Raw genomic sequence first — 24,086 nt, forward strand, 5'->3', positions numbered from 1 at the left:
TTGTGTCAAAAGATTAGATCATTCTAACAGCCGGAAGTTCTCCATTTAAAGCTAGACATATGACGCGTCTGTGCTGTTCTGCACCTCAAAAGGCTTCAAAATCACCATATTTCTCCAGAACGTACATGAATCTGTAAATACTTTAAATAGACTCTATATAATAGTAATTAGTTATTAAAACACCTATATACCATTGCTAATAATGGGTGAAATCCATGGTATATCAACTCCCCCAGACTTGCCATTTTGCTTGTTCTCAAGCAAAACAGACTGGTAGTCTCTGAAAGAGGTTTGAAAACAGCAGAGACTCACATGATTTAAAACTTAGAATCATCACCTCTACAATATTGCAATCCACATCTAAGAAGTCCTAATCACAAAAGCACATTATACCATATCCTAGCTTAGCAACCAAATTCACCTAGCCAACAACTTAGCAAATCCTGTATGAAATTCCCCTCTACCAACCTTATTTCTTAACATAAATAAAAGTGCAGGCTTTACCTTGGTAGTATCGATCACAGAATGCAAGGATTTTCAAACAAGTACCTGGATCTGCAGGTAAAAGTTAGTTCCTATCTATTCTCTATACTAATTTTTCTCTTAAGTCAAAGTCTGCTTATATTGCAAGATCATTGACCAAGATTGGACAGGCTTCCATGAATCAAGCTTTAATGGTGGTTGCCACCAAATCAAGTCCACTTCTTTTTGACCTATATCCAAGAATTCATGTGAATCGAACCTTGATGATTGCCGCCACCAAGTTCCGTTCGAATTCTTTTTGTTGGAATCCTTACGAATCAAGCCTTACTGGTTGTAGCCACCAAGTCATGTTCGGATTCCACCTAACTAACACCTATATATATTATTTATATTTTTTTTTTTTTCTTTCTTTTTTGTTTTTTTTTTAAATAAATATCTCTACCTATAAATCTAGGACCGAAATAGAGAGAAAATGTGATAAATCTACACAAGGCTTTACCTTCCATACTTGTTTGAAGAATCCGATCCATATATACCAAGCCCCAAGACAAGCAGTTGTGTCAAGTTTAATGTTGGAGGTGCACTACAAGAAAACATCGGTATTCTGACGGACATTCCGACGGAAAATGAAATTCTCAGAATATCCCGAGGAATTTCCGAGGATATTCCGAGGAAACACAAAATTTGGTTTCCTCGGAATTTCCTCAGAATATACCGACGGAATTCCGAGGAATTATCAATCCGTCAGAATATTCTTATGGAATACCGAGGAAAAATGTATTTCTCGGAAAAAACCGATGAATTCCGAGGATATATTATAGCCGTTAGAGAGCCGTTGGGGGGTTTTAAAAATTCCGAGGAAATTCCGATGAACTAGCCATTGGCGTCGGAATTCCGTCGGAATTTCCTCGGTCTGTCGGTAGGATTTCAACTATAAATACAAGCACCCCTCTTCCTCTTCATTCACTCCATATCTTCATCCTCCATCTTACTCTCTTTACACACGAATTTGATTCATAAAAAACATGTCTTCTTCAAATTATTTTCGTTCTTGGATCGATCGACCTCATTTGGATCCGAACACGATATTGCTTACGAAAGAATACCAACGAGGTATAACCGAATTCATGGGGTTAGTTCACCGACAACCGGAAGCAAAAACAGGTATGTTAAGATGACATTGTTCTAATTGTAAAAATAGAAAGGTTATTAAAGAGTGGGATGTTTGGACTCATCTATATTTGAGTGGGTTTACACGAAGTTACAAAATTTGGTATCATCATGGGGAAACTGATTATGAACATGGTAGTACTAGCGAACCTCAGCCAGCGGTTAGATTAGAAGAACCAATTAGAACGGATGTAGATTATGGTGTAGGTACTGAGCAGATGGTAAATGATCATTTTAGAGGGGAAGATTTACCCAATGCAGAAGCTAGGAGATTTTATGATATTTTGGATGCTGGAAAGCAACCATTGTACGAAGGTTGCAGAGATGGTCATTCAGCTTTATCATCTGCTACAAGATTGATGGGTATTAAAACAGATTATAATTTGGCTGAAGACTGTGTGGATGCGATTGCTGATTTTGTAAAAGGTATTCTACCCGAGGATAATGTAGCTCCTGGTTCATACTACGAGGTTCAGAAACTCGTAGCTGGTCTTGGTTTATCGTATCAGATAATTGATGTATGCAGCGACAACCGCATGATTTATTGGAGGGCGGATGAACAGCGGGTTACATGCAAATTTTGTGGGAAGCCTCGTTATAACAATACGAGTGGAAGAGTTCCAGTGCCATATAAAAGGATGTGGTATTTGCCTTTGACGGAAAGGTTGCAGAGGTTGTATCTGTCTGAACGCACAGCGCAACCAATGAGATGGCATGCGGAGCACTCAACAGATGGTGAGATCAGACATCCTTCAGATGCAAATGCGTGGAAGCATTTCCAATCAAAGTATCCTGACTTTGCGTATGAGAGAAGAAATGTCTACCTTGGATTATGTACTGATGGTTTCAGCCCGTTTGGCAAGAGTGGAAGACAGTATTCTCTATGGCCAGTCATTCTTACACCATACAACCTACCCCCAAACTTGTGCTTGCGCCGAGAGTTTTTGTTTCTCTCGATTCTCGTTCCCGGACCAGATCATCCTAAGAGATCACTTGATGTGTTTCTTCAGCCACTAATATATGAGTTGCAACAACTATGGGCTCAAGGTGCTGAAACATACGATGTTTCGTGTAAAGAAAACTTTCAAATGCGGGCAATACTAATGTGGACAATAAGTGATTTTCCAGCATATGGTATGTTATCTGGATGGACAAAGCATGGAAGGCTATCATGTCCATATTGTCAAGATAACACTGATGCTTTCCAACTAAAACACGGAAGGAAAACGTGTTGGTTTGACTGTCACAGGAGATTTCTACCACCTGATCATCCATATCGTAGGAGTAGGAATTTGTTTACGAAGAACAAGAGGGTGTTTGACAGTCCACCTCTGGAAATTTGTGGGAAAGATTTGAAGACACAACTAAGAGATTTTGGTGCAGAAAGGACGCCAGACGTCGGTGGACATGAGCGTTTTCCGGTAGATGCTGTTGGAGACCTACATAACTGGCACAAAAAAAGTATTTTCTGGGATCTGCCATACTGGGAGGATCATCTGCTAAGGCATAATTTAGATGTCATGCATATTGAGAAGAACTTTTTTGACAATCTCATAAACACGATCCTTAATGTTCAAGGTAAAACAAAGGATAATTTGAAGTCAAGACTGGATTTAGTCGATATATGTGCTCGTTCAGAACTTCATGTTGATGAGAATGGTAGGGCTCCTTTTCCCATATACCGACTTGATGCAAAGGGAAAAGATGCGTTCTTTGATTGGATTTCAAACGATGTGGAATTTCCAAACGGTTACGCATCTAATTTGCGTAACTATATCGACAGGAAGGAAGGAAAGTTTACTGGCTTGAAAAGCCACGATTGCCATGTAATGATGCAGCGCCTCCTTCTGTTTGCCTTCAAGGAACTATTACCACGAAATGTTCATGAAGCAAATGCAGGGATAAGTGGTTTCTTCCGCGATTTATGCACGAGATCAGTGACTCTTGAAGGTATTGAAAATTTGAAGACTAACATAGCCGTGATTCAGTGCAACCTTGAGAAGATATTTCCTCCCTCATTTTTTGATGTTATGGAGCATCTTGTTATTCACCTGGCAAGAGAATTGGAACTTGGTGGTCATGTGCAGTATAGATGGATGTATCTGTATGAGCGGTATATGTTCCATTTGAAGAAGATGGTGAAAAAATAAGTAGGGTGGAAGGTTCTATAGTCGCACAGATGATCAATGAAGAAACTTCAAACTTTGCCGAGTACTACTTTCCAGCAGAAGTTCAGACCAAAAACAGAAGCCCTGCTCGGCATGATGATATAGGCGAACAGGCAACATATCATGTTACAGTTCCAGACATTTTCACAGACGTTGGACGACTTAGCGGAAAACCAAAGGACCGTCGACTTACTGAGCAGGAGCGCAGTAATTTGCAAACATATTTGCTCACCAACTGCGAAGATGTTTTTCAATATGAGAGGTAAATAAATTAGCTTACAAATTTTTATTTTAACAAGTTGAAATTTAAATCTTAATTAATTACATTATTGTCATCATATGTACAGGATTTTCATGGCAGAAAAGCAGTTCGAATATAGATACGCCACAGGGGACGAACTAGAAGAAATGAAGCAGAGAGAATTTGCTGGATGGATGTTTACTTATGTGAGTGCTTTAAACAAATTAAAATATCATTTATCACATATTTATACTAATTCACATTTATTGATATAACATATATATGTGCTATTAATAGGTGTCTGCTGGTTTGGCCAGAGGTGAAACATTTGACGATTGGATACGCGAGATGGTCGTTGGACCAAACTTTGTTGTGAAGTCATATCCGAGATTTTGTACTCGAGGATATGCATTCACAACTCAGAAGAGGAGACGTTCGAGTACGACTTATGATGCTGGCGTTTGTTCTGCATCAGGAGATGATGTATACTACGGACACATACATGAGATTTTGGAAATCAAGTATTTGGGCATGGTTGGATTGCGCTGTACTGTTTTCTATTGTGATTGGCACGACAACACTCCAGATCGAGGTGTGAGAACAGATGCATTTGGTGTTACATCAGTAAATTCGAGGCGAAAACTGCAATATTATGATCCTTTCATTCTTGCTTCTCAGGCCGATCAGGTAATTAAATGTTAATTATTCAGAATGATTCATCATCATGTGTATTAATTTATAATTTTACTAATAATTTTTTAAATATTACAGGTTTGTTATATCAAGTACCCCCGGGTAAGGAACTTAGATGATCCATGGGTTACTGTTACAAGACTCAACCCGAGAGGCCGAGTTCAGGGAAGTTCTGAGTTGGAAGACCCACTACAACCAAGCACATCCGGCAACTTAAGTGCAGCAGAAGATTTAGCTGGAGTTGGCCTTGTAGTCGATTTAACCGACTTCGGAGAGGAAGCCGTCGTTCACGTAGAGGATAAACTAGTGATTGGAGAGTTTCACCAAGATCTAGATTCAGATTCATCTGGTGATGATGACTCGGAAACAGACTAGCATCGACTTTTTTTGTTTTAACACAAATACCGAGGAAATTTTGAGGGAAGATAGGTTTTCCTCGGAATTTCCTCGGAATAGACCTTGTCGATTCAGGGCTTTGCTTTTAGGGTTTCTGTTTCCTCGGAAAAGGCTCGGAATATTTCGAGGAAATTCCGAGGAACACATGTTTTTCCTCGGAATTTCCTCGGAATATTCCGAGGCTTTTCCGAGGAAGTAGGGTTTTTAAACCGAAAACAACGTTTTGTGGTTTGAATAACACTTATATAACCCTTATTAAGTGTCTTAGACTGATTATGAAGTCAAAAATTTGTTTCTTACCCTATAATAAACATTTTTCCGATGGTATGAACGAAATCCCCACAACATAAGAGAAACACTTATACACTTTAATGAAAGGTAAAGGGAATACTTACAATTCGTTTTGAAATTTTGTTATTTCATGGTTTATGATCATCTATACAAAGATTCCTCAATGGTATGCATTGCATTTGTATAAGAAATGATATAGGGCAAAAAAAATTGATGTTTTGAAACCCCAAACATATGTTCCTCGGAATTTCCTCGGAATAGTCCGAGGAAATTCCGAGGAACAATATAAACCAAAAGATATTCTTTTTCCTCGAATTAATGAAAATATTCCGAGGAAATTCCGACGGATATTTAAGTGGCCGTCGGAATTTCCTCGGAATTTGTTCATTTAACCGGGCAAATATTTCGCGAAAATTGAAATTTAAAATACCGAGGAAATTCCGACAGATAGTTTCCGTCGGACCCTAGGTTTTATAAATACGAAACACTTCTTCTTCCCCATTTCTTTCTTCTTCCTCTCCGGGGATCTCTCTATTTTTCCGGCGAAAAACCCCTTCTCTCGCGACGATCTCTCCGGCGAATCCTCTCTATTCCTACACAAATCATGTAAGGACCCTATCTCACTCTCTTAGGTTCAATTTGTTAGGTTTTTAAGTAGATTTGATGATTTTAGAAGTTTTTTGATAGATTATTGTTAGGGTGATTGGTTAGGATTGTGATTTGGTTGTATAATAGGTTTAGAATTGTGATTTGGTTGGATAATTTGTTGTGTTGAAATGATTTAGAACTTTATTATAAATTTTTTATTATTTTTGTATTTATAAAATCGATTTTGGATTTTACAAAACGTTTTTTGTATATAAATTCGATTTTTGGATTTATAAAAGATTGTTTCATATTTATAAAAATATTTATATTTATTAAAACTAATTTTGTATTTATAAAACATTTTTTTTATTTATAAACACTATTTTATTATTTTTTGTATTTATAACAACTATTTTGTATTTATAAAAAGATGATTTCATATTTATAAAAATATTTATATTTATAAAACTAATTTTGTATTTATAAAACAGTTTTTTGATTTATAAACACTATTTTATAAACTATTTTTTATTTATTAAAACTATTTTTTTGTAATTATTAAACTATTTTTTATTTATTAAAACTATTTTTTGTAATTATTAAACTATTTTTTATTTATTAAAAATATTTTTTGTAATTATTAAACTATTTTTTATATATTAAAACTATTTTTTGTAATAATTAAACTATTTATATTTTTGTGATTAAAAACTAATTCTTATGATGATCAGATCCGGCCTCGACAGCGTCGTGGTCGTGGTGGTACGGGGAGCCAATCTGGGGGTTCGTCCAGCCATATTCCGGATTCCGCTTCGCCCCACAGCTCCAACCATACATCTCCCTCTACATTTCCCGCTCCTGCTCCTCTCTCTCCCGCTGCTGCACCCGCTCCTGCTCCTCCGGGTCCTCCGGGAGTGATGACTGTTGCGGAGTTGGTTCGACAGCCCGGTCGTGACTATCTTCCCTATCTCACTCCGTATCCACATGGACAGGGTCAAACGTGGTAATTAAACGTATTTTTTTTTCATTAAAATTTGATTCATTATTAATAATTTGTTCTTTTTATTAGGTTCAACCGATCCGGGAACGGGATCAGCGCATGGATCAACCGTATGATGTACTCGGCCCTCGACAAGGGACATCCGACTTTCACTGACTTCCCTACCGATAAGCAGCATTTGTGGTTTCGTCAGTTTGCGGTAAGTATTCTAATTTTTTACTTATATTTTTAATCTTTAATATATTTTCTACTAATTGTGTTTTTTTTTCAGCAAGAATTCAACTGGAATTCCGATGATAAGCTCTTTATCTATCACCACTTCGTCCATAAAGTTATGGACAACTATGGGAAGCAGATACACGTGTGGAAGAAGAAGTGAGAAATAAACAAGGTTAATTTTAATTTATTAAACAATTTTTTAATTTATTATACTATTTTTTAATTTATTTCACTATTTTATTTTATTTTATTAAAAGGTCCCAAAGTCGATGAATAGTACGGTCTGGAAGGAGTTGTGTGTGCATTGGGATAAGGAAGCGACGAAAGAAACTTCTTCCACCAACTCCACCAACCGCAGGAGCGACCGTAAAGGGAAGGACGTCTACAAGCATAACTTGGGTGCTCAATCTATTGCCACTCTGGAGGATCGCATGGTAAGTTCAGCCGCTTTTTCTTCAATTATTTAAGTTTTGAAATTTTATTTTTTGTGCATTTCTTCTAATTTCTAATGTTTGTTTAATTTATGTTTTTTTCAAGGCGGAAGAAAATGATGGCGAGCCGGTTGATGATCTCGCCCTAATGAAGAGGGCGTATACCAACAAGAAGACCGGCCAGATTGATGATGGTCTTGTGAGGGAAGTGGTCACCCTGGTCCAAACTCAGGTGCAAGACGAAGTGTCTCAGCTTCAAACCGAGGATGACGATTCGACGGCTTCGACCAACTTGTCCCGCGTTCGAATCAACGAAATCGTTGAATCGGTAAGTTCTTTTTTTTTTAAGTTCAGTTCATTTATTTCTTGATTTTTATTTTATCATCTTTTTATATTATTTAAATTTGGCTATTTTCTATTTCAGTCGGTTCCAAAGAAGAAGGGACGTTTGGTCGGTTTGGGTCGTCGCTCCCGGTCGGTTCCTCCTTTTTCTGTACCACCGCCCTTTGTTGATCCAGAAGTACTTACGGCTCAGTTGAAGGACAAGGATGATCGCATATCTGTGTTGGAGTCCCAGATGGCGGCTCAACAGGCGGGCTATGAGGCACAGATGAGGCTGAACCAGCAAATGATGGAGATGATGAAGAGGATGTACCCGAACGAGGTGTTCCCGAACGTGCAAGACCCTAACGTGCAAAACCCGTAGTTTTGTTTTTTCAAAAACTCGGAATATTTTATTTTTATTTGTAGAACTTTGAATATTATCTAATATGTTTTCAATTTTAATTTTAATTTTATATTTTCGAATTTAAATATCAAAAATTTTATTTTCTAAAAAAAAATTAATTTTTTTTGAAATTCCGAGGAAATGAACCCTCAGAAATTTCCGACGAACATTTCCTCGGAATAAGTCGTCGGAATATACTAAGGGACTCCTTCCTCGGAATTTTCCGAGGGCTCCGTTCCTCGGAAATTCCCGATGAATATTCCGAGGAACATTTCGTCGGAACTTCCGAGGAACATTTCGTCGGACATCGAAATATCCCGAGGAAGTTCTCCCTCAGTATATTCCGAGGACCTTTCCGACGAATTGGTGGTCCTCGGAGTGTCCTCGGAAATTCATTTCCTCGGAATTCCGTCGGAAATTTCTGAGGGATTTCCGAGGAAAAATGAATTTCCGAGGAGTTATTTCCGAGGACCTGTATCGTCGGTATGTCGTCGGAATAACGTTATTCCGACGACATACCGACGATTTTTTCCCTCGGTATGCCGCTGTTTTCTTGTAGTGGTGAGCTTTGGTTCCTTCAAACAATCTCAGAAAGTGTGAATAGTTGACATTTTGATCCACTTTAGTATCTTTAGTACTATCCGCAATCAGTAAGTCTAGAATGGTGCTAAAGAGTCGTTAGATAACAAGCAAAATCTAATAAGTTCATTATCCCCTTCTTGACTCAATAAAACTTTTTTGAAAACATTTGATAAGACTCACAATAAACTAAGTATCAGTAAACCTCCCCCCCCAAACTTAAATTACATTGTCCCCAGTGTATATCTAGTCGGAGTTATGGTGATAAATAATCATAAGTACATAATTTTAACAAGTAAGAGCGATATACCAGACCGGAATGGATGTCGACCGATGTAAAGGTGTTGATATCGGTCGCGGCAGGAGATGTTCTGTCGATCGATGTCGGCAGTGTTTAGTCGGTTGATACGGCGATCGTCTACTTGGTTCTCTTCTTCTTTTTTTGATCAAATAGTGGGTTGCCTCCCACTCAGCGCTTTATTATAGTCATTTAGCTTGACTTTAGAGATCTGATTTAGTCCGGATGAGAATGAGAACATGTTCCAAAACAAGTCTCAATGTATGCTCTTTGAAGCTTTATCATTCTTGTGTGAAAGCCTCCTCCACAGACTCTTCTCTTTTGTCTGTCATCTCAGCAATAAGGAGTGCTCGAACCTTTGCAAATGGCTTTGAGAAGAATTTGCTGTGCACTCTGGATTTCTTGACACCATCTGAGAAGCGAGGGATAAATGATAACTGAGAATCACCCGTGATTCTTTTTCTCTTCTTTCCCCCAGACTTGTATGATCGCATGGTGGTATCTCCATCCCTAAGATTTTTCACGCACATCAAACTCCTTCTGCTCGGATACGCGCCCACTGTCGATCGACGATGAAGTGGTAGTGTCGATCGATGGTGAAGTGGTAGTGTCGATCGATGGTATCCGGTCGGTGTCGATCGATGCTGCTTCTGTTGGGCCCTTATCGACTTCATCCCTAAATTGCAACCCTCTATGAGAAGCTTCTACGTGCTTATGATCATCCAATACCTCATTGTAACTGAACTGCATACTTCCATCAGGTGGAATAGGAGACTCAGCTTCAAATACAGCGCATGGAACCACAACCTTCATAGGATCATGTATCCTCTTCACCCTTTTGTGAAACCCATCAGCGTCTTCTGTCCAGATAGGTGGTCTCCGATATTTAGGTACAACAAGGTGTGAGGCCTTAGACATGTAAATCATTTCCTCAACTTGTTCCAGCTCGACTATGTATCCTGGCAGTTCATCCAACCATGGGTGTCGATCGATGCAATCGGGTGGGTGTAGCTCAATGCTATCTGGTGCGTGGTGATTGATGATGTAGGGCGTTTGTTGATCGATGATGTAGGGTGGGTGTCGATAGATGCAATCGGGTGGGTATCGATCGATGCTAGCCTCTAGTGAAGTTTTCAGATCCTTTTCTGAAGTGTGTTGATGGTCATCAAGCTTCTTCTCCAAGTTGTGATCTAGATTCTCTTGTTGTGCCTCATCCTCTAGCTCCAAGAAATCTTCCATTGTAATCTCTCTATCTACATCTGGGACAAGATCACAACTTGATACATCGGTGCTCTTCTGTGTCGACCCATCGATCGATGTTGAGGTCTTGTCATCGGTCGACATTAAGGTCTTACTGTCGATCGATGTTGAGGTGCTGGTGTCATTTGATGTTGAGGTCGGATAACTTGTCTCATCTTCTTCTCTTTTGCTCGACTCTCCAAATCCATGTTGTTCATCCCTTTTTGCCATAATTTTGTCGAGCAGTTGTATTGGAATCATATACTCCTCATCTAACAATGCCAAGAACATGTCCCATTTATCATTTTTCTCCTTTTCTCGAGTTGCTTTAGCATCATCAAGAAATTTGTAAAATAAGGTTCTTTCAATGTCATACCAGCTGGTTAGAGATCTTGGTTGTAGTTGACTGAACCAGCTAAATGCATCCCCAAAGATAGACTAGGGAAGATCTTACAGAGCATGTGGTATTCAGACACTTCATTCTGCTCACTCCTTGACACGAGATCCTCCAGCTCTTCGATGTGGTTTCTGGGATCTTGGTGAGGAAGACCCTGGAAGGGGTCTTGACCTACCCAATCATACCACTCTCGGCTAAAGTCAAAGTCATTCATCTCAGCAACAACAATCACATTAGGGATCACAGCACCCTGAGCATTAATCAATTGTCATGCGATGTTGCGGGTGCGACCTTTTTCGTCTCTTAACAGCCCATTCTAATTGACCTTAAGTATGAACACTTCGATCTTCTCTGTCTCTCCGCAAGTGGTGTCGTTTTTCACTAGATGAACAATGTCGGGATGAACAGTGTCACGGTGAACAGTCGCGGCGAACAGTGTCGACCGATGCGGGATGAACAGTATCAATCGACATCAGATGAACAGTATCGATCGACGTTGGATGAACAGTGTTGAGGTGAACAATACCTCGTTGAACAGTACCAGGATGAACAGTACCTCGATGACCAGTGCCAGGATGAACAGTGTTTTCCGACACAGGTTGAATAGTGTCGATCGACGTAGGTTGAACAGTGGTCGATCGACATTGGGTAAACAGTGTCGATCGACGCATGATGAATAGTGGCGATCAACGCTTGGATTTCTACGCTGCCAATCGCTGCTTGAAGGGTGTCGACTGCAACTTATGGATCACGCGTTCCGAATCCAGTGGCTCTACTAGTAAGAACCATATCCCCTTGTTGCTTCTGTTACTCATATGGATGTACCTGAAACACAAGAAAAAAAAATTTATCAGTTTTTCTGTGAACAGTAGAAAAACCTAGACTAAATCTCACTAGACAAGATCTAATGGCGATCAAAGCTCCCCAACAACGGCGCCAAATTTGATATCACTCAAATTATCCTAAGGAGTGATTTATACTCTCTCAAATAAGAGGTCGAGTTGTAGTACTTAGGGATCGAATTCACAGGGAGCTAGGGAACCAAATAAATCAAATAAGTTTGATTAAACTAGGCTAATAGTTTATAAAGCAGTAAATAATTAATGCAAAGCAATAGATAAAACAGTAAACAAGTTGAACAAGACAATTGTTCAGCTTGGCAAGGAGTTGTTTGATGGAAGGATGGTTGCTAGATCTAGGGTTTCTATTCAAGAGATCAAGATTATAATCCTACAGATGCCTAATGAGTTGCATGCATGATAATGTAAAGCTCAACTACTTGATCAACAAGTCAATCAGCTCTCGCATGTATTGAATTATCTATTAACTAGATCTATTGATCTCAACTGTCATATTTTGATCAATAGAAAGTGTCGATCGATAATCCTCTAGGGATATCGATCGACACACCTTTTGCTGCATCGATCGATTATTCAAGTGTGATATCGATCGACGCGCTCTAGTCAAGCTTTATGTGCAGGTTAAATAATAGCTTACTAAGCTCACTAGATCAGCTCTCGCCTTGCTCATAGCAAGAAATATAGTTATATTAGAATGTTTTCAGGATGAGAATAAAGCTCTCGCTTTTATCAAACTATCCAAGGGCATGTTCTAGGTAGCTAATCTAGACACATGCATTAATGAACAATCCTAAAGATGATTATCACAACTCAGCAATCTATAGTTGGGACTAATCCTTCATCCTATTTGAACCCTAAACCTAACATGTGGATCTATTCAGACATGAAGTTTGTCACAGAAATCATAGATGAATAGATATTAAAAACAATAGATATTAAAACCAAAGACAATGGAGTTCCAGGAGGACTCTGAAGGAGTTCCTCCTTTCTCTCCTAACTAAGAACAATGAATAATAGAAAGCATAGATAGCGTGTAGCCGTCAACAATGGCTTATAAATAACATAAATAAGGTTTCTGGTCGTCCAAGGATATTGTGGTAATTTGGGTTTGCTTCTGGACTTCAGCGGTCATAAAATATGCTCAGCCCATATTCTGGCATCACTGTCGACCGACACCAATGTTGTTACATCGATCGACAGTCCTTCATCTCCTCGCAGCTTCCTCTCGCGAGGCAGACTGACCACTGTTCAGTAAAACATGCATAACTTCTGCTAAAAGATGCTGATTGACCTCAAACCGGTGGAATTAGAAAGCTAACTCAAATATCTATCTTGTATCCAACGATGAGCTCAATCTAACCGTCAGAAGGTCTCCATACAAAGCTAGACATCTGATGCGCATGTGCAGTTCTGCACCTCAAAAGACTCCAAAATCACTCATATTTCTCCAGAACGTATCTGAACCCTTAAATACTTTAAAAAGACTGTATAATTGGAATTAGTTACTAAAACACCTATATATCATGGCTAATAATGGGTGAAATCCATGGTATATCAATAATGAGAATGTTTGTATGTCTTTGATATAGTTAACTGCAAATTTTTCTGTTCCTCCACCGTGTTAGTGACAACTTTTCACAACGAGTCTGAGAAAGAGAAGACTGTGTGGATATCTCTATTATTAGTTGTTTATGTAAAACTGAAAACATTATTGACTATATAACTAGCCGGTTAAAATAGTTTTTTATATAGCTAAATTTGATGTTGGCTTATAAGCAATTGAATTTTGAGTGTTTTATCTTATGGAAATTTTTACAAACATTTTAGAAGCTGGTGTTTAACATGATTTTAGAAGCTGGTGTTTAACATGATTTGACAGATGTTAGTCTATCTTTTCTACAACAAACATTGTAAAAGCCGGATAACAGTTTTGTTAGCTAAAAATATTATTAGTGTATGACTTTTTCTATATTTATCTTTATAATCTTTATTCTAAGTAACATTACCTTGTTAATACTGTTGTTTTCGATATTCACGGGGCTAACGATTTTCTTTTGCTAAACACAACTCAATTGGCCGATTTATAAGTTAGAATGGTTATACTTTGACTTATACAAATATTTTGTATGTTAGCCGGTATTTAATTTTGTTTACTGGATATTTAAACAATTGACGATTTGATATTTCAGATGTCACCGAGACTTATGTTTACTCGAATACATAAACTTAGTAACCTTTTCATACCGAAATGGCATCTTGGATATCTCTATTATTAGCTGTTTATGTAAAACTAAAAAAATTATTCACTATGAAATAAGCCGGTTATAATAATTTGCATATCGCGAAATTTAATGTTTGTTACATGCAATTAAGTTTTGAGTGTGTATAACGAAATTAGCATCACGATTTGAATCACATAAAACAGTCACAAAATTATCAATTGCAGTCACTCCCATCTATCACGATTCACATCAGATGAGTCTCTACTGGAATTGTGACGGCAAAGCTCACGGCAATAATTGGTTTGTCGCTAATCACACGGAGATGCATGCAGCACATGGTAGACACTCACGCCATCAAAGCCATGGATCTTTATCTCGGCCTTATCTTTTTCATTTGTGGTTTATGGGTCACTCTTGACGATGTTATTGGCCAGAGCCAAGACAGCTCGCATCAACCCCACAGTACAAAACATAAACTCTCCATGGAGTACATGATCTTATAAACTAGATTGATCCTGCCAGGAACCTCATCTGGGTGAGAGGACAAGTAAGTATCCCTCAAATGCCAGTCCTGGTCACTGGGTAGGTGAATAAGATTGTTAATCATCGTTGCTATTGCAGGTTCCTGGCGCAGAAGGGAACTTTGTGTTTATTAACGATGCGTGCTACAAGAAGCCAGACATCTCAAAGCTTCCATTCCCAACGTACTTAGCACCAGAAGACGAGGATCCATCAGAATTAGAACCCTTGGTGGCAGATCTAGGAGAAGTCGACCCATTTATGTTGGCAGAGTGATGTCGTTTTCATTTTTTTTTTTTTTTAACGTTTGTGCAAGACAAGAAGCTGAGGACGTGGAGAGTCAGTCAGTCCAGTCACAGAGCTAAAGCTGGGAAAAATTGTACTATTTCTCTTATTTTAGTTGTTTGGATGTATGAAACTGAAAACATGAAGAGAGAGAAATTGAGTCTCTCGCGCATTTGTTCAATCTTAGATGCTTTTAAGAGTTTGCAATAAGCAATGAAAGAGACAAAAAGGACTTTACATTTCATCTTATGATCCAATTTTGTAAGGCCTCTCTCTCTATATAAAGTAAACAACTCCCAATAGAATACAGTTTGCGTTCCTAATCTCGTTGACTTAGCCATGAATCAAGAACAGAACCTACGTCAATGCGCAGCCTGCGGGGAACAAGAAGCCTTCTTCACCTACGCCGTCAGAAAAAACAAGAATCTCCGGCGACTCTGCACCGACTGTTTACTCAGGGAGCATCGTAACCTCTTCTGCCCAATTTGTCTCGACGTCCCTCCTCCAGAAGAGAGCATCGTCTGCCTCAATTGCCCTTCCATCACCCACCTCGATTGCCCTCCTCGGCCGTCTTCCTCCGCTTCTCCCTTCACATGCCCGCCGTGCTCTGAACCCAATTTCTCCTTCTTCCCCAAATCTTCTCACTCGACGGTTCTTGACCAAGAATCAGCCGACGCTCTCGTGGCAGCGGCCATAATCTCGGCATTTTTGATGAACAACGAGGCGGCTGAGTTAAAGAAGGAAGCACATAAGAAGATCTTCGCAGCCAAAGATGTAAAGAAACACGTTTTTGAATGGTAGGTACAACAATAAGTTGTATCAAGAAGGTGTTTGTTGATTAATTCAACAACACATTTCTTTTGTGTTCTTTTGGTAGGTGCAACAAGAAGTTTCACCAACTCCCCATAATCTCCTATAAATAACCACACAAGGAGAAGAAGAAGATCATCCCAAAAAAACAAGAAAAACAGAGAGAAGAAGAAGAGAAGAAGAAGAGAAAAAACGTGAGAGAGAGAAAAAAAAAAAAAAAAAAAAAACCTTTTTTTTTTTTTTTTTTTTTTTTTTTACAAAAAATCTTCTTTAAGAAATTACGAGTAATTTCTGAGTGTATTTGGGATCGGGGTGTGAGTTGAGAGCTTGTAAAAATTTCCCGGGTTGATAATAAAAGATCTGTAGCAGGTCCGGAGACGTAGGCAAAAGTTGGCCGAACTCCGTTAACAATTTTGTGTGTGTTTTCCCGCTCCCACAAATTCTGCAAATTCTGGTTTTCCGCAAAATTTGACCGCATATTTCCTAACAAAAGAGGCCAAGAGGAGAGCTAAGGAAGCTTTGGCAAATCTTCAGGACCTTGTTCTCAAGCAAAAAAGCTTCGGAGATGAAGAATAGTAAACACATCCAAGAAAATATGATACTGCATTGCTGTTTTCGTTTGGAAACTGAGATAGGAGACACATTGCATTGCTGTTTCGCTTGCTGTTTTCTTTTGTTCTATCTTTATCATCAATATGACGGAAACCGGAAGAATGAATTAATCTTTAGAACCTAAGACTCTAAAAACAAGTTTCACAATCGGCTGAGTAGTTCTGCTAATAAAGAAACAAATAAGAGTTATTAGGCGTAACATTGATGTCGAGAAAATGGTGCATGGGGCCGAGAAGTGTTGAATTAAATTTGTCTCGATGATATTGCCAAGAAGAAAAAGCCGTTCATCGACATAGAAATGTCATATAATATCACACGTCCTTTTTTCTTTGTGCTCCAACTTGTTAGTTTCAAACTTAGTTTTTTTTTATTCTACCTGTTAAAACTCTTTATTACCAAAAGGCACTTATGATATTTTTTGTGTTTTTATAATGAAAGTTACTCCCGTAAAAAAAAGTTTTTGTTTTTAGAAAACCCTTTAAATTTTAATGATGAGATGCTTTTTTCTAAATATTTTTTTTTCTTAACTCACATTTCATATTTTTTTTACTTATGAGATACTGGATCTAAACTCTAAAATAACAAGCTTAACATAATAAAAATAAAAATTAACTAAAAATACACATAGTATTTGTTACTATTCATAAATATTTTTTTAACTTGTTCTTTCATGAACATATATTATACCAATCTGAATCCTCGTTATTACAAAATTAAGACATCATTACAATCAACTAGGCTTCATATCCTAGTCTACTTATTTATTTTTATTAAATATTATTTTTATAATTTTTCATTCAGCATATAATATATTATTAAGGACATTTATAAACGCAGCGACATTTTTCCTGTTTTTTTGGCCCAATACAAGTACCAACTCCGTTGGCATTTTTTCTCTTGCACAAATAGACACAACTTGAACCGGAACATGGAGCACTATGTGAAACATAACCTCCAGGAATCGTATGTTCCTTGGTATTTAGAATTTCAGTACAATTTTTGTTTCCATATGTTTCATTCGCCATTAACCCTGATAGAATATAACGAAGACATAAAAATATTAGTTTATATATCTTTAACAAGATAAAGTGTACGAGTATTATATATTTTATGATAGGTTGGACTGGTGAATAAACTCATAACAAGACTTTTACCGGTAAGTGGTTACATAATCGTTCAAAAAGAAAGCAAGAAGAAGCAATAAGAGAAAGTGGTTAAAAAAACTAAGAAAATCATTTTAATTTTAGCTTTTGATCCTGTTTTTTTGATTGGTAACAATGAAAATGATACAATTTTTACTTAAATAGTAAAAAGTTACTAATCAAAACAATTATAAAGGTAAAAAAAAAACTAAAAACATCTATTTTTGTGAAACATATATATATATATATATTTGTTACGGTATATAATATTATATTTCAAAACTTCTATTAATTAGCAAAAATAAATTATAATCGAAGAAAACAAACAACTTTAATTTTTAAATAAAAATATATTTTATAATTGTTTACATTCCCCTATCAGTTATACTAGAACAACGACGATCAATGAAATAATAGAGTTTGCTTTCTCTTGGTAGATTCAATAAGTAAACCAAAACGAAAATATTAAACTATGAAAAGATTTGTAAGCCTATTGTTTATGTTAGTGTCCTTATGTCACTATCAAGGTTTGAATTTAACATTAAACTGTGATGATTTTTTTTGGGTCTAAAACTGTTATGATTTGTACAAATATTACTATAAAACTGTATATTTTGTGTAAAATTAAATATTCAAACCTATTGCGATGATGATGAATGTAGCTATAATGGGACTCGATATTTGAAAGAGTTTCTTCATCTCAAGTGCTTTCAACAAATTAATAATGATTTTTGGGTCTATAAAAAACTAGTATATTAAGAAAACTTAAACGTATATCACCTTTTATACATCTAATTTAATTTATATACATCCTTAAATTTTGGTTTGACGGATGTGGCTCTCCATTGATTTCTGTTTTTTCTAAAATTATTTTTTTAAGATTTACAACTACATTTTTGTTTTTTTTCAACCCCACAATTAAAGCACAATACAATTTTTCATTGGTGACTTAGTCTAGAGGATAAAAGTTTTCTAAAAAAAATTAAAACATGTTGAACATGCTAAAATATGAATCTCGCCATTTAAAATATGTGATAACAAAATAAAATAAGGAAACACCAAACCTATCTCGAAAAAAGGAGTACTCATTCACCAAATTGGATAAAACGACATGTTTCTCTCCTTTATTGGTTAATACACCAAACCTATCTTGAGAACATCTACCCACCCACAGAAAACCCAAAGGAGCTTAGCAGGGGCGGATCTACTTACATAGAAGGTGGGGCACTTGCCCTATAGTAATTTTATAAATTTTTGTTTGTAACAAAATTTTGAATAAAGGAATCTAGCATATTTGGTTAAATTGGGACAATAGTGCTACATCCTCTTACGTGTGACCATATTTTTCTCTCATCTTTTATTTTATTTATGTTGTTATTGTTATGTTTACGTGTCTCATGATTAGTTTTCATTCTCATATTTTTATTTTTATCGTTTCTTGTTATATTAGTTATGTATGTCTAATTTGATCAGCTTTGTTTTGTTTATAAATATCAATCTTGAATTACAAATATTTTTAATCTGTTTTCTCTTTTTCTAGAAAAATAAATAGTTATGTTTTATGCATATTAAAACATATTCCATCTGATAATAATACATTATTTAATATAATTAACTATTTTAATATTTTGGAACAATTATAATTCAAAAATACAATTATTTTTAAAAGATTAAAATTTTCCATTATTAACTCATATAATATGTATTGAAATATAAAATAAATCTCTTAAAAACAATTTTTCTTTTGATAACAAGACATTCACAGGTTTATATTGACTCTATAAACTAAAGTGGTAACTCCGCATCCATGTGAACGACGAAGGTTGTTACCTAGCACTGCGTGCTAAGCTATCCGCCTATTGGTTCTCCGTTCGAGGTACATGAACGATATCTGAGTTGAGGAAACTTCCTTGTAAAAACTTGATATCTTTCAGATAACTTTCAAATGCTGGCCATTCTTCTGGTTCGAAACCATATTCACCAATTGAGAACAATCCATGGCAAACGTAACCTGAATCTGTCTTAAATTCTTCATACATTCCATTGTCCAAATCAAAGCCTCCACCTCCAAATGAAGAGGTGAAAGACATACCCTTACATTCCTTGCCCCTAATAAACCATCAAAACCCGGTAGGGTACTATAACAGCCTTGTCCTGAAAATAATTCATTATCTTTCCATGAACCATCAATAAAGCACCAACGTCCTGACGTTACTAATGGGATTCTGTGAAGTTCCTTCTTTTGATCAGTGAGTATTTGTGCATCAGCCCAAAGTGTTGATTCCAATTCTGCTAATTTAAGTATTTCCCTTGGGCCAGTATCAAGATTACTAAATACTTTATTATTCCGACCTTCCATATATACCATAATATCCCAGAAAATTGATGGTCATTGTGGGAACCGAAATACGCACTGTCAATTTACGTTTAAATTAGGAAACTAAGAAAAACCCTAATTTCCTAGAGGTCCCGGATCTCTGGAGAGCCAACGACAAGTGACCAAATAGATGCAGAAATCACGAAGAGATAATAAATGAGTTTAGAGAAAATAGTAGATCTTATTTTGAATCCGCGTGAGAGCGTTGCGATCATTACAAGAGATCATAAAAGCTTTGGCCGCAAAGGCTGTCAGCGATTTACCTAGTTCTAGCAGCCTAAAAGCTCAAACCTAGTTGAGTCGCAGCTCGATAACAAAAGACGAAAAAGGTACATAAAAGGTTTTTGATTGATTCAGACTGAACCTTGTTAAAGGCTACCTATGTACCCCTTTCGAGGATCAAGCCAAACGTAGTTCAATTGATAGAGATGAACAAGAGATCAAACTGCCTGGGCGAGTTCGTCTAGTAATTGAGTGCCAGTCATAGAAACCGAACTTGTCGAGAATAAAGCCTAAAGTTTCTAAGTGCCGAGAATTCTGAGTCTAAAATGTTGTCCTTCGTGCCTCTCGCCTAGGACTCCTTATATACTCGCTCCTAGGTCGGTTTACGTTTTTTTCCTCTTCTGCCCTTAAGTCGTCTTAGCGTTTGACGAAAGCGTTTTCTTGATGACAAGGCAAAGGATTTTGAAGTTTGGGAGTATACAAGTATAGTATATGTACCTACTCCTCCCTTTTTTTTTTACGAAAGAAAACGTTTGAACCGATACATTGAAGGGTTGTGTACATTTCTTCTTCCGTGGTTTAGACTGATCAACAATCTGGGTCGATTTAAAGACGTCGCTGGGACTGTGATTTGGTTTTGATAAAATTGCTAGAAACGAATCGGTTTTAAGACGACGTTCATGTCTCTAGTTTTTTTCTCTCTTTAGGAAGTGAGCTGGATACGTGTGGTGATCGTTTCTCAATTTTTCGAGAGTTTAGATCAGTTTGCAAGATCTGGCTGAATAGTTATGGAACGATATGTCGAGACAGGAAAATTTGCATAAGACTTAGTTCGCTATACTATCCACCTAGGTTTTAAGTTCCCTAAAGTTCTATAGCAGTCTCAAAGGCGTTTTTATTTCTTAGTAATTTTCTACGAAACTTCCAAGTCTGATTTCAAAACTTTCAAGTCGGAAATACCTTAGTTCTCTCGAAAATTTGGGTTAGCCTCTTCTCCGTTTTACTTGCTCAATTGCCCTTCTCTTTTTGTGTCTGTCTGCCCAATTCGAATAACAAGAATATTAATTCTTCCTGGACTTCTCTGCTTTCCTGGCCGCGTTTTGGCTGCTGCCAATATAGGTGATGAGGTTTTGGCCACAGATTAAGGCGAGAGAGGAAGGATGGTGAGACCGTGGAGAGAGGTGGATGGGCGAATTTTGATTCTAGGATTTCGCTCCATCTCTTTTCTTATCCGAGACTCTTTTTCTAAGATCGTCGTTAGATTTTCGTAGCTTGTCATATGTTGCCAATTTTAATTTTACGAAAGTTCTTCCGAAAAATAATATCGAGTTTAATTTTACGACAGTTATTTCGCAAAATTTTATCGATTTTAATTTTTCGAAAGATGTTTCGTAAAATGTTGTCAAGCTTAATTTTTACGAGATTTGTTCCGTAAAGAGGTTTTCAAGTTTTGGCTATACGAGAGCTGTGACAAGGTTAATTATTGCAACCAAACTTAGTCAGAAGTTTTTCTCTTATCCGTGGGATTGATCCGTGGAATTTTCGAGTAATTTTTTCCAAAGTAAGACTTAGGTGACAAACATCGACAACTCGCGGAATTTGTTACTATGGAAGTGATACTTGAATTCTTACGAAATCTTAGGTTTCAGAAAACGTTTTAGCGGTGGGAATACGATCTCCTGTTTTGCTTTATTTAGTCTTCGTCAGTCGTTTTAGGTTTCAAGTGATTCTATGGAAATCAACTTCGTTTCTCTGAATGTTATTTGGAAGCAGTACAGCCGTGGGGGTTTCGTAACCGATTGGTTGTGCTTTCCTTTTTCTACGATTAATCTAGGGTTTTTCTGAAAGATATTTGGAAGAAGTACATCAGCGAGTTAAGTACCCAATTTGTTGTGCTTCCCTTTTTTTCTCTGCGGCTAACCTAGGGTTTTTTTTTCCGCAAGATGTTCGGAAGAAGTACATCGGTGAGTTATGTATCAGATTTGCTGTGTTTCCTTTTTCCGCGATTAACCTAGGGTTTTTCTGCGGTTTTGGGGAGAGCAAGGTTTTCTTTTCCGAAAAGTTTTCGGAAAACATGTTTTAGTAAAAACCCTCACACGTTAAGACTTCTTTATTTTGGTAATGAGCCAAACTTACGGAGTTTGATAAAATTTTATCGTTTCCCTTTATGTTTAGACATAGAAATCGCAAGCTCGTTTCATTGCACTTCCTGTGGCGAAAATTAGCGGCTAGGTTTTCAATTTTCTCTAGAACTGTGGCGTTTGCGTAAGCGTTGGCCATATGCGTAATGGCAGCTCGAGTTTTCTTACCAGCGTTGTTGCGAACTGCGATTTTGTCTTTCGTATTTCCAGACATTGTTTTGATCAAGCGTTTTGCGGATAAGGAGACATCCCGAAAAGAGCATTAAAATGGAATTGATGATGCGATAATACAAGAAATATGGGATTGGAGTATGAGATTGCAGTTAATGGGATTATTCAGGGAGATTGATTTTGTTTACATAAATCATAGAAGATATGGAGAAAATAAGGAAAATCTTGGGAGTCGTAGGATGAGGATTTGGGATCAGTATAAAAGGAATAAGGCGTTTCACTATGCTTGGATCATATACTTCGAAACTTTTTCTTTTGCTCTAGACAAAGATCAAATTTTTGCTCTTATTCGTTTGGCTATGACGCAGAGTCAGATTCTGAGCAATGCGGGGGAGGTGAAGAACGGAGAAGAACTCGCAAACGTTTGAAGATCTCGGTGCCCCATTTCGATAACTCAGCTATCATCAAGACCTTTTCCAAAACACTGACTGGAAGATGTATGAATCCGGAGGAGCAGGAGATGAAGGCTCTGATTTCGAATCTCTCGAAAATATGGAAATTGGAAGAGAGGGTAGTTGGTTCAGATTTGGGTTTTGGTAAGTTTCAGTTTGACTTCGATAAGGAGGAGGACATAGAGGGGGTTCTTAAGCTTCAATCCTTTCATTTTGATTACTGGATGTTTTCCTTGGCGCGCTGGCAACCTAAGAAGTCCTCGCTCTACCCGTCGGAGATAACCTTTTGGGTTCGAGTTATAGGAGTTCCGGTGGAGTTCAAAACAGTACCCACTTTTGAGAGCATTGGTGAGGCGATTGGAAGGGCGGTGGCTGTCGATTTGGATCATTCTCGTGTTCAGGTGGTGGTCGATGCTTTCAAAGAGATTTGTTTCGAAACCAAAGTAGACTTCACAGGCGGGGAGTTCTATGATGGTGATCAGGAAGTTCCGGTATCGTTGCGTTACGAGAAGCTATTTGGATATTGTCAAGTTTGCGGCAGTCTTTGTTAAAGACGAAGTATGTCCCTTAGATACGAAGAACACCGAGAAGAGTCCAGAGAAGAAAACGGAAGGAAGAGAATTGGTATGGATGGAATCAGAGATATAGTGCAAGTGGTAAGAAGGAGCCGTATGTTAAGTTCGTTAGAATCAAGAATGTTCTTGTCTAGTGGTGGCAAATGCAATTAGGGGTTCTTGGTTTTGTTATTTCGGAAACTGTGATCAATGACTGCCCCATTAACCAGTTGTTATTTTTCTATCATTATATTGTTGGCACGAAGTGGAATGTGTTAGTTTTGGTATGTTGTCATCTTGGTAGAGTAAGACCTATTTTGCTTATATTCGCTCAATGCTCGGAGAGATTTTGGTTTACTGGATATGGCTTTGCAGGTTTCTTTTTTAGGGATATCTTGGGGAGTATGGACTATCCTCTTATATGTGCAACGGTGTGGGAGCGTTGTTTGTCTTTGGTATCATCAAACCATGATCAGATACAATCTGGATGGAGAGGATCAAATTATGATACCCGTGAGATGAGAGATGACAGTTTTTTCTCAAAGCAAGGAGATAGTGGGAATTGGTGTTTTGGTGAAACAAGCTGGTTTGATGTAGCTATTAACTGTGACGATAGAGTTGTATCTTTATTTATGGTATATAATGTTTGGCTTTTGCTGTTTATGAGATTGTCGATTTCCTTTAAATTATGGAAGCGGTTTTCATTGATCTGGAGGCTAAGTGATACAAATCGGATAGTACCATTAGAATCATTTTGGATTTTTATGAGATGGTTCAGGTCACAAAGAAAGGAAAATAG

At 37.4% G+C, this 24,086-nt stretch overlaps 1 protein-coding gene and 2 long non-coding RNA genes across 3 annotated transcripts; 2 read left to right on the top strand and 1 right to left on the bottom strand.

Annotated features, from left to right (window-relative positions):
• The first annotated feature begins 14,029 nt into the window (after window positions 1-14,029).
• Window positions 14,030-16,344, top strand: LOC125580284. The gene is made up of 2 exons (XR_007318053.1): window positions 14,030-14,549; window positions 14,624-16,344. It is a non-coding gene; the product is annotated as an uncharacterized LOC125580284 (long non-coding RNA).
• Window positions 16,345-17,196: 852 nt separating this feature from the next.
• Window positions 17,197-20,050, bottom strand: LOC125580283. The gene is made up of 2 exons (XR_007318052.1): window positions 18,009-20,050; window positions 17,197-17,258 (listed from the first exon to the last, which is right to left on the bottom strand). It is a non-coding gene; the product is annotated as an uncharacterized LOC125580283 (long non-coding RNA).
• A 2,470-nt stretch (window positions 20,051-22,520) lies between these two features.
• LOC125580044 lies at window positions 22,521-23,284 on the top strand. The gene is made up of 2 exons (XM_048743994.1): window positions 22,521-22,537; window positions 22,606-23,284. The coding sequence occupies exons 1-2, from the start codon at window positions 22,521-22,523 to the stop codon at window positions 23,282-23,284; spliced, it is 696 nt and encodes a 231-aa protein (XP_048599951.1).
• The last annotated feature ends 802 nt before the right edge of the window (window positions 23,285-24,086 follow it).

Source organism: Brassica napus, chromosome C1 (assembly GCF_020379485.1).
Source record: "Brassica napus cultivar Da-Ae chromosome C1, Da-Ae, whole genome shotgun sequence".
NCBI classification, from domain to species: domain Eukaryota; kingdom Viridiplantae; phylum Streptophyta; class Magnoliopsida; order Brassicales; family Brassicaceae; genus Brassica; species Brassica napus.